The sequence below is a fragment of the Narcine bancroftii genome, chromosome 3, assembly GCF_036971445.1.
Source record: "Narcine bancroftii isolate sNarBan1 chromosome 3, sNarBan1.hap1, whole genome shotgun sequence".
NCBI classification, from domain to species: Eukaryota; Metazoa; Chordata; class Chondrichthyes; order Torpediniformes; family Narcinidae; genus Narcine; species Narcine bancroftii.
The window spans coordinates 282,178,165-282,188,091 of NC_091471.1; the positions used below are offsets into that span (position 1 = coordinate 282,178,165).

At 50.1% G+C, this 9,927-nt stretch overlaps 1 protein-coding gene across 1 annotated transcript; it reads right to left on the reverse strand.

Moving 5' to 3' along the window:
* Positions 1–4,094: 4,094 nt before the first annotated feature.
* Positions 4,095–9,469, reverse strand: LOC138756833 (uncharacterized). Its single transcript, XM_069923224.1, has 5 exons — positions 9,307–9,469; positions 6,744–7,548; positions 5,738–6,335; positions 4,966–5,071; positions 4,095–4,249 (listed from the first exon to the last, which is right to left on the reverse strand). The coding sequence occupies exons 1-5, from the start codon at positions 9,467–9,469 to the stop codon at positions 4,095–4,097; spliced, it is 1,827 nt and encodes a 608-aa protein (XP_069779325.1).
* Between the last annotated feature and the right edge of the window lie 458 nt (positions 9,470–9,927).

A 9,927-nucleotide genomic window follows, 5' to 3' on the forward strand; every position in this document is an offset into this window, starting at 1 on the left:
GGAAAGATAAAACTTGCCTGACAATGGTGGGTGTCAAGAGCAGCAGATGTTGCTTTATCTGCTGATGGGCATGCTGACATTATCTCTCTGCCTGTCACGGGCACAGAGTCTCTCAGTGAAACTGAAGCAGATGGCTTCACACCCGGCTCAACAGAGCCACTCTATGCAAGGCGCTTTGGCCCAATCCTAACTGACAAAGGGTTAAGAAACACACCACAAAGTGGCGGGAATTTGCAGGGTGTTTCCCTGGGGCACCATCACCCACAAGGATCTGCCCCTGGTCCGTAAGCGAGTCTGGGACCACCGAAAGATTTGTCTGCACTAGTGAAATGTCTCTGTTTTTTGCTTGCACTACTTTGAACATTTACTTTTGTATATTTATTTTCATTGTTTTCTTTCTTGGCATGTTGTGGAAACGTTGAGTCAAAGCAGGCCCAGCACACACCCCACCCACACTCGCCCCACCTGCCTGCGTTTGGCCCATATCCCTCGAAACCCATCCAAGCCATGGATCCGTCCAAATGACCTTCGCGATAGTACCTGCCCCAACCACCTGCTCCACCCACTCACTGCTTTCAGTGTAAAAAAATGTTTCCCCCTCAGGTTCCTGTTTAATCTCTCCCTCCTCACCTTAAACCCATGTCCTCTGGTTTCCGGTTCCCCTACTCTGGACAATAGACTGTGTTCACCCGATCTATCCCTTTGTACACTGTTGATCGGGGGCGCAGTTATAATTTGTTAGGTGCCACAGGTCACCAAAAACGGCGACAAGGAGGTACCGGAGCTGCCCCCTGACGCTCCGGTGAGCATTGGCAGCCCTGCACCCCTGTAGTTGATGCACCTCACAAACCTATTTGGCTTCAGCAGGTAAGAATTTCGGTGCATTGGACTGATGTATATTACAATAAACTCTCATTACAATCATTACTTCTACACAGTAAACATCTGATGCAAAAGAGCACAGCTATTGGCTGACGATTAGGCAGAGTAATTGGGTGACTTCCATGTTAAGAGTGGTTTATTGATTCTTCTGCCACTCTCCTCCTTAAACTACAGCCTAATTAACGTCTTTTCCTTTCCGCCACCTCCAATCAGCAGGACTCAGATTGAGTTAGGCAGCGTTCTGTGATCAGGGCTGCTTCCTTTCTCTTTAGCTCAGCCCACACGATGGGGATGAGCTGCCTATGAGCTCACTCCCTGTTGCTTCAGCTGCCGGTTCTGATTCCTTTCTGAAAATGTGAATCGCTGGTGCCTCCCAGAAAAAAAAATTCTAGTCCAGAAGCAGAACGCAGGAAAGTCTCGGCAAATCCACAAGTGTGTTAAAATAATTTAAATGTTAATGACACTGGTCGCAGCTTGAGCTAGGACTGTGATTGCACAAGCACGACTGAGCTTAGTTCATGGATCTCCAGATTCACCATAAATTGATTGAGGGCACTTTAACCTGAAAATTGCCTCGGTAGATGGGCTCCTTGGCATCGAGGAGAGGGTTAGACAGGGTGCAGTGTGGGTTAATTCATTGTGGGTTAATGCACCACAAAATGAGAATAAGGATGTGGTCTCAGTGTCACCAAGACCAAGGAGCTGACTGTTAATTTAGGTGGAAAGGCTGAGGACCACACATCTGACAACATTGATGGGACTTGGTGGAGTGGGTCAGAACCTTCAAGTTCCTGGGAGTCCAGATTTAATCTTTTAAAAAATTCAGGCCCTTCCAGCCCATGAGCCCGTGCCACCCAATTACACCCAGTTAACCTACAACCCCCATACGTTTGGAAGGGTGGGAGGAAACTGGAGCACCCAGAGGAAACCCACACAGACAAAGGGAGAACGAATAAACTCCTTACAGATAGCACAGTATTTGAACCCTGGTCGCTAGCGCTGTAACTGCGTTGTGTTAACCATGGCACCCCAAAAGACCTCGACTGGAGCCAGCACATCAAAGCCCACATGAAGAAGGCACTCTCACCTCTCTACTCTCTCAGGAGAGTGAGGAGATTTGGCTTGTTGTCGGATTCTCTATTAAACTTCTACAGGTGTACCGTAGTAAGTATACTGACTGGTTGCATCGCAGCCCGGTTTGGGAATGGAGCGCCATGGAGACTCCAGATGGTAGTAAACACAACCAGGTCCATCACAGGATCTGACCTCCCATCCATTGCTGACATCTGTTTGGGTTCTGCCTCACGAAGGCAGACAACATCATAAAGGACCGCATCACCCTGATCACAAACTCTTCTCACTGCAACATTTGTGCAGAAGGTACAGAAGCTTGAAGGCTAGCACTTCTAGGTTCCAGAACAGTTCCTTACTAACAGCCATGAACCTCCCCTTGGTACATTAATCAGGGGCTGCTCCAATACCACAAAAGGACTGATTGCAACACGACGGTTTTTCATGCACTACAGCAATTATCTTTATTTATTATTTATCTATCTTTTGTATTTATTGTCTCATTTCGTTTTAATCTAATGTATATTATTCAGAATGTCACTGAAAATGCTCATAAACTTCGATGGGCGGACCTTGGAGAGCATTCTGGCTGGTTGCATCACTGCCTGGTATGGAGACGCCAACCTCTCAGGACAAGAATAAACTCCAGAGGGTTGTTAACTCGGTTGTTAACATCACAGGCCCCAGACTTCACTCCTTCGAGGACATTGACATGAGATGAGGTCTTAAAAAAGCAGCCCCTATCCTGAAAGGCCCCCACTACCCAGGCCATGCCCTTCACTCTGCTATCATCGGGGAAAAGGTCCAGGAGCCTAAAGACGAGCACTCAGTGGCACAAGGACAGTTTCTTGCCCGCTGCCAACAGATTCCTGAATGATCAATGAATCACAGACACTGCCTGACTTTTCGTGCACCATTAACCGTGCATCTTGGCACCTCACAGTTCGGCGGGCAGCAACCTCCTTTGAAGACCACAGAGCCCACCTCACTGACAAAAGACAAAGGAGGAAAAACCCAACACCCAACCCCAACCCACCAATTTTCCCTTGCAACCTCTGCAACCGTGCCTGCCTGTCCCGCATCGGACTTGTCAGTCACCAACAAGCCTGCAGCAGACGTGGACATACCCCTCCATAAATCTTTGTCCGCGAAGCCAAGCCAAAGAAGAATGTCATAAGATGGTCATAATATAAATGTTTGCCCTGTGATGCTGCCACAAAACATTGAATTGTTCATGAGAATAAATCCTGATTCTGATTTGGTAGGTTTTTTTTGTGAAGTACCTGCTTATCTGCAACATGTCAGAATGTATACCTTGTACAATGTACATGACAATTCAGTCGTTGTCGTCACCGTACACCTTAACAGTAGGCCCTTTCAAACAGCCGTGTAAAATGGGGTTAAACGGGAAATTTGAATGGTTAGCGCCCCAGTCATGCAACAGTTTGAAAGGCTCCAACTGGGTCAACCCCATCAGAACCCAACCGGGTTCCTGCCCTGCCTCGGACTAGGTCTTGTCCACGTCCGATTTGGAAAGGAAAATGGCTGACCCGCTTACTCAGGTTATGTCAGCGCTTGCATGTGGCGGCAGGGCAGCCAACATCTGAACATCCTTCCCATTTGCCATTTGGACTTTGATTCTTAACTTCCTGCACTACGTCTGGTGAGTGCATGATGCATCATTCACCACATTATTGTGGGGATGGGATCCCCTTAAATTGCGGGGTTGGTGATTTAATGGGTCAATCCCCTTGCAGTTTGAAGGGTGCTTCCAGCGCTTTTGCCCCATTAATCGCACCTGGGTCCCAGGAGAGTGGCACAGATGCTGCAATTTGAAAGGGGCTACTGACTCCTTAAAATCCTTGGTGAGATGGAGGAGTGGAGTGCTGTTGAAGGAGAGTGATATAGGAGTGGAGTGTTGCTGGAGGGGAGTGTTGGTGAAGGGGAGTGTTGTAGGAGTGAAGTGCTGTCGGAGGGCAGTGTTGTAGGAGTGGAGTGTTGCTGGAGGGGAATGCTGTCAGAGGGGGTGTTGTTAGAGGGGTGCTGTCAGTGGGGAGCATTGTAGGAGTGGAGTGTTGATAGAGGGGAATGTTGTAGGAGTGGAGAGTTGCTGGAGTGGAGTGCTGTCAGAGGGGTTATTGTTACAGGGGAGTGCTGTCAGGGGGAGTGTTGTAGGAGTGGAGTACTTTCGGAGGGAAGTGTTGCTGGAGGAGAGTGTTGTAGTAGTGGAGTTTTGCTGGAATGGAATGTTGTAGGCGTCGAGTGCAGTCGGTGGGGTCGTTGTAGGAGTGGAGAGCTGTGGGAGGGAGTTTTGTAGAAGCGGAGTGCCGTCAGAGGATGTTCTGTTAATGGGGAGTGCTGTCGGAGGTGCATGTTGGTTGATGAGGCTGATGCTGGAGAGGAGTGTTTCAGGGGTGGAGTGTTACTGGAGGGGAGTGGTGTAAGAGTGGAGTGCTGTCGTAGGGAGTGTTGTTAAACGGGACTATTGAAGGAGGGGATGTGATGGGTGAGTGTTCTTGGAGTGGAGTGTTGCTAGAGGTGAGTGTTGTAGGAGTTGAGTGCTGTCAGAAGTGTTGTTGTTAAAGGGGAGGGTTGCTGGAGGGAAGTGTTGTAGGAGTGGTGTGCTGTCGGAGGGGAGTGTTGTATTAGTACAGTGTTGCTGGAAGGGAGATTTGTAGGAGTGGAGTGATGTTGGAGGGGTTGTCGTTAGAGGTGAGTGTTGCTGGAGGGTAGTGTTGTACGAGTTGAGTGTTGCTGGAGGAGAGTGTTGTCAGAGTGGAGTGTTGCTGGAGGGGAGTGTTGTAGGAGTGGAGTGTTGTAGGAGTGGAGTGTTGCTGGAGGGGAGTGTTGTAGGAGTGGAGTGTTGCTGGAGGGGAGTGTTGTAGGAATGGTGTGCTGTTGGAGGTGAGTGTTGTATTAGTTCAGTGTCGCTGGAGGGGAGATTTGTAGGAGTGGAGTGATGTTGGAGGGGTTATTGTTAGAGGCAAGTGTTGCTGGAGGGGAGTGTTGTACGAGTTGAGTGTTGCTGGCGGATAGTGTTGTCAGAGTGGAATGCTGCTGGAGGGGAGTGTTGTAGGAGTGGATTGTTACTGGAGGTGAGTGTTGACGGAGTGGATTGCTGTCGGAAGAGGTGTTGTTAGAGGCGAGTGTTGCTGAGGGGAGTGTTGTAGGAGTGGAGTGTTGCTGGAGGAGAGTGTTGACGGAGTGGATTGCTGTCGGAAGGGGATTTGTTAGAGGGGAGTGCAATCAGAGGAAAGGGTTGTTGGAGTGGAGTGTTGCTTGAGGGAAGTGTTTTAGGAGTGGAGTGCTGTCGGAGGGCATTGTTGTAGGAGTGGTGTGTTGCTGGAGGTGAGTGTTGACAGAGTGGATTGCTGTCGGAAGGGGTGTTGTTAGAGGCGAGTGTTGCTGAGGGGAGTGTTGTAGGAGTGGAGTGTTGCTGGAGGAGAGTGTTGACGGAGTGGATTGCTGTCGGAAGGGGTGTTGTTAGAGGGGAGTGCAATCAGAGGAAAGGGTTGTTGGAGTGGAGTGTTGCTTGAGGGACGTGTTTTAGGAGTGGAGTGCTGTCGGAGGGCATTGTTGTAGGAGTGGTGTGTTGCTGGATGGGAGTGTTGTAGGAGTGGAGAGCTGTCAAAGAGAAGTGTTGGAGTGAAATGTGGCTGGAGGGGAGTGTTGTAGGAGTGGAGTGCTGTTGGAGGGGGTCGTTGTATTAGTGGATTGCTGTCGGAGGGAGTTTTGTAGGTGTGGCGTGCTGATGGAGGTGAGTGTTGTCGGAGTGGAGTGTTGCCTGAGGGGCGAGTTGTAGAAATGTAGTGCTGTTGGAGGGGAGTGTTGTTGGTGTTGAGCTTTGCTGGGGGGGATTGTTGTAGGAGTGGAGTTCTGTCAGAGGGGCTTTTGTTAGAGGGGAGTGCTGTTGGAGGTGAGTGTTGTAGGAGTGGAGTGCTGTCATAGTGGAGTGCTCTAGGAGTGCAGTATTGCTGGAAGGGGGCGTTGTATGAGTGGATTGTTGCTGGTGGAGTTTGTTGTAGGAGGCAAGTGTTACTGGAGGGGAGTGTTGTAGGAGTAGAATGCTGTCGGATTGGAGTGTTGTAGGATTGTAGATTTGCTGGAGGGGTGTTGTAGGAGTGGAGTGCTGTTGGAGGGGGGTGTTGTAGGAGTGGAGTGCTGTTGGAGGGGGGTGTTGTAGGAGTGGAGTGCTGTTGGAGGGGGGTGTTGTAGGAGTGGAATGTTGCTGGAGGTGAGTGTTACAGGTGTGGAGTTTTGCAGGAGGGGAGTGTTGTAGTAGTGGAGTTTTACTGGAGGGGAATGTTGGAGTTGAATGTAGTCGGTGGGGAGTGTTGTAGGAGTGAGGTGTTACTTGAGAGGAGTATTGAAGGAGTGCAGTTCTGTCAGAGGGAGTTTTGTAGGAGTGGAGTGCTGTCAGGGGGTGTTCAGTTAGTGGGGAGTGCTGTCGGAAGTGTCTGTTGGTTGATGTGGCTGATGCTGGAGAGGAGTGTTTCAGGAGTGGAGTGTTACTGGAGGGGAGTGGTGTTGAAGTGGAGTGGTGTCGTAGGGAGTGTTGTTAGATGGGACTATTGAAGGAGGGGATGTGATGGGTGAGTGTTCTTGGAGTGGAGTGTTGCTGGAGTGGCGGGTTGAAGGAATGGAGTTCTGTCAGAGGGGAGTGTTGTAGGAGTGGAGTGTTGCTGGAGGGAAGTGTTGTAGGTGTGGTGTGCTGTCGGAGGGAGTGTTTTTAGAGGGGTCTATTGTGGGAGGGGATGAAATGGGTGAGTGTTCTAGGAGTGGAGTGTTGCTGGAGGGGAGTGTTGTAGGAGTTGAGTGCTGTCGGAAGTGTTGTTAAAGGGGAGGGTTGCTGGAGGGAAGTGTTGTCAGAGTGGAGTGCTGTCAGAGGGGAGTGTTGTAGGTGTGGAGTATTGGTGGAGGGGAATGTCGTAGGAGAGGAGTGCTGTCGGTGTGAATGTTGTAGGAGTGAAGTGTTGTAGGAGTGAAGTGTGGCTGGAGGGGAGTGTTGTAGGAGTGGAGTGCTGTCAGAGATGTGTGTTGTAGGAGTGGAGTGCTGATGGAGGTGAGTGTTGTCGGAGTGGAGTGTTGATGGAGGAGATTGTTGTAGGAATGGAGTGCTGTCGGAGGGGCTTTTGTTGGCAGGGAGTGCTGTTGGAGGTGAGTGTAGTAGGAGTGGAGTATTGTCAGAGGGGCTTTTGTTAGAGGGGAGTGCTGTTGGAGGTGAGTGTTGTAGGAGTGGAGTGCTGTCATAGTGGAGTGCTCTAGGAGTGCAGTATTGCTGGAAGGGGGTGTTGTATGAGTGAATTGTTGCTGGAGGGGTTTGTTGTAGGAGTAGAATGCTGTCAGAGTGTAGTGTTGTAGGAGTGTAGATTTGCTGGAGGGGAGTGTTGTAGGAGTGGAGTGCTGTTGGAGCGGGCTGTTGTAGGAGTGGTGTGTTGCTAGAGGGGAGTGTTACAGGAGTGTAGATTTGCTGGAGGGGAGTGTTGTAGGAGTGGAGTGCTGTTGGAGCGGGCTGTTGTAGGAGTGGTGTGTTGCTAGAGGGGAGTGTTACAGGAGTGGAGTGATGCTGGAGGGGATTGTTGTAGGAGTGGAGTTCTGTGGGAGGGGGTGTTGTTAGAGGGGGGTGCAGTCGGAGGGGAGTGTTGTCAGACTGGAGTGTTGCTGGAGGTGAGTGTTGTAGTAGTTCAGTGTTGCTGGAAGGAAGATTTGTAGGAGTGGAGTGCTGTCAGAGGGGTGTTGTTAGAGGGTAATGTTGCTGGAAGGGGTGCTGTTGGAGGGGAGTGTTGTTGGAGTGGAGTGCTGTCAGAGGGGATTGTTGTAGGAGTGGGGTGTTGCTGGAGGGGAGTGTTGTAGGAGTCGAATGCAGTCAGAGGGAGCTTTGTAGGAGTGGAGTGCTTTCGGAGGGGGTGCTGTTAGAGGGGAGTGATGCTGGAGTGGAATTTTGTAGGAGTGGAGTGCTGTCGGAAGGTAGTGTTGTAGGAGTGGAGTGCTGTCGAAGGGGAGTGTTGTTAGAGGGGACTATTGCAGGAGGGGATATGATGGGGAGTGTTGAAGGAGTGGAGTAGGAGTGGAGTGTGGCTTGAGAGGAGTTTTGTAGGTGTGGAGTGCTGTCGTAGGGGAGTGTTGTTGCAGTGGAGTGTTGATGAAGGCAAGTGTTGTAGGAGTTGAGTGCTGTTGGAGGGGAATGTTGTTGGAGTGGGGTGTTGCTGGATGGGAGTGTTGTAGGAGTCGAGTGCATTCAGAGGGGAGTGTTGTAGTAGTGAGGTTATGCTTGAGGGGAATTTTGTAGGAATGGAGAGCTGTCAGAGGGAGCTTTGTAGGAGTGGAGTGTTGTCAGAGGGGGCGCTGTTAGAGGGGAGTGATGCTGGAGGGGAGGGTTATAGGAGTGGATAATTGTTGGAGGGGAGTGTTGTTGGGTGGAGTTCTATCAGATGGGAATGTTATTAGTGGGGACTATTGCAGGAGGGGATGTGATGGGGGATTTTTGCTGGAGGGGAGTGTTGTAGGAGTGGAGTTCTGTCAGAAGGGAATGTTATAGGTGGGGAATGTTGTTGAAGGGGAGTGTTGTAGGAATGAAGTGCTGTTGGAGGGGTTGTTGTAGGAGTGGAGTGTTGCTGTTAGGGAGTGTTGTAGGAGTGGAGTGCTGTCGGAGGATGTCTTATGGGAGGGAAGGTTATTGAAGGGAGTGTCTTTTGTGGGAGTGGTGTAGCAAGGATTGCTATAGGAGAGAGTGTTGTAGGTGTGGAGATCTATGGGAGGGAGTGTTGGAAGTAGGGAGTGTGGTAGCAGTGGGCATTATAGGTGGGTGTTATTGGAGGGAGTGTTTAGAGGTGGGAAGTGTGGAAGGAGTGGGCATTATAGGTGGGTGTCATTGGAGGGAATGTTGGAGGTGAGGAATGTGGTAGGAGTGGGCATTATAGGTGGGTGTTGTTGGAGGGTGTTGTTGGAGGGTGTGCTGGAGGTGGGAGTGTGGTATGAGGGGAATTATTGGCTGAGAGTGGTTTGCAGGACGGAGGTGTGGATGAGGGAGTGCTGTACGAATTGGCTGTTGTTGTTGGGTGCTGTAGGAGGGTTCGTATTAGGGGGTGTTGCAAGAGCGTGGTTGGAGGGAATTTTGTTGGAGTGAAGTGTTACGAAATTTATTTTTGAAAGGAATGTTTGTGCAGGATTGTTGCATTAGTGAATTTTGAGGGAGAGTGTAGTAGGAGGATGACGTCAGGCTGCCTTCAGGAGAGTGAATGCAAGGAAAGCATCCGGTCTGTGAGGAGAATCCGGCCAAGTCGTCAAACCTTGCACTGACCAATCCTCACTGATTGTGGTCTGGAGGTGAGGAAATCCAGGATCTAATTTTACTGTGGGAGATGTATGCGTCTTTACTGACCCAGTGTTCTGGGGCTTTGTGCAGAGCCAGTGAGATCGCATCTACCGCAGACCTTGCCAGTGTATTCACTGATATCTTCAACATCTCCCTATGGCAAAGCCTGGTGTCCTCCTGTTTCAAACATTCCTCAACCATTTTGGTCCCCAAGAAGTGTTGTAATCTGCCTAAATGACTACTGACCAATGGCACTCACATCCACAGTGATAAATTGTTTTGAGAGGCTGGTGTTGAACTATATCAGCTCCTGTCTGAACGTGTGAAATGGAGATCTGTTCTATTTACCTACTGCAGCAACAAATCTGCGGCAGATGCCATCTCACTGGCACTGCACAAAGCCCTGGAACACCAGGACAGCAAAGACTCATACAACACAATTCTCTTTATCCACTACAGTTCGGCATTCAACACCATTGTCCCCTCAAAACTGATCAGAAAACTCCCCAATGTGTAATTGGATCCTAGATTTCCTCACCTCCAGACCACAATCAGTGAGGATTGGTAAGAAGATCTTCACAAACTCCATCAGTAGTGGAACACCACAGGGCTACGCTCTTAGCCCCCTGCTCTACCCACTTTACACCTACAACTGTGTA

What these genes read in the sequence shown, in the direction of transcription:
- LOC138756833 (XM_069923224.1), bottom strand. Translation starts at nt 9,469, where the DNA reads ATGGTTGAGGAATGTTTGAAACAGGAGGACACCAGGCTTTGCCATAGG. An exon ending in TCCTACAACACTCCCCTCCA is followed by an intron (nt 6,336 to 6,743) that starts GCAACACTCCAC and finishes TCCCTCTGACAG; the next exon opens with AACTGCACTCCTTCAATACT. An exon ending in TTCTACAACTCGCCCCTCAG is followed by an intron (nt 5,072 to 5,737) that starts GCAACACTCCAC and finishes CTCTTCCGACAG; the next exon opens with CAATCCACTCCGTCAACACT.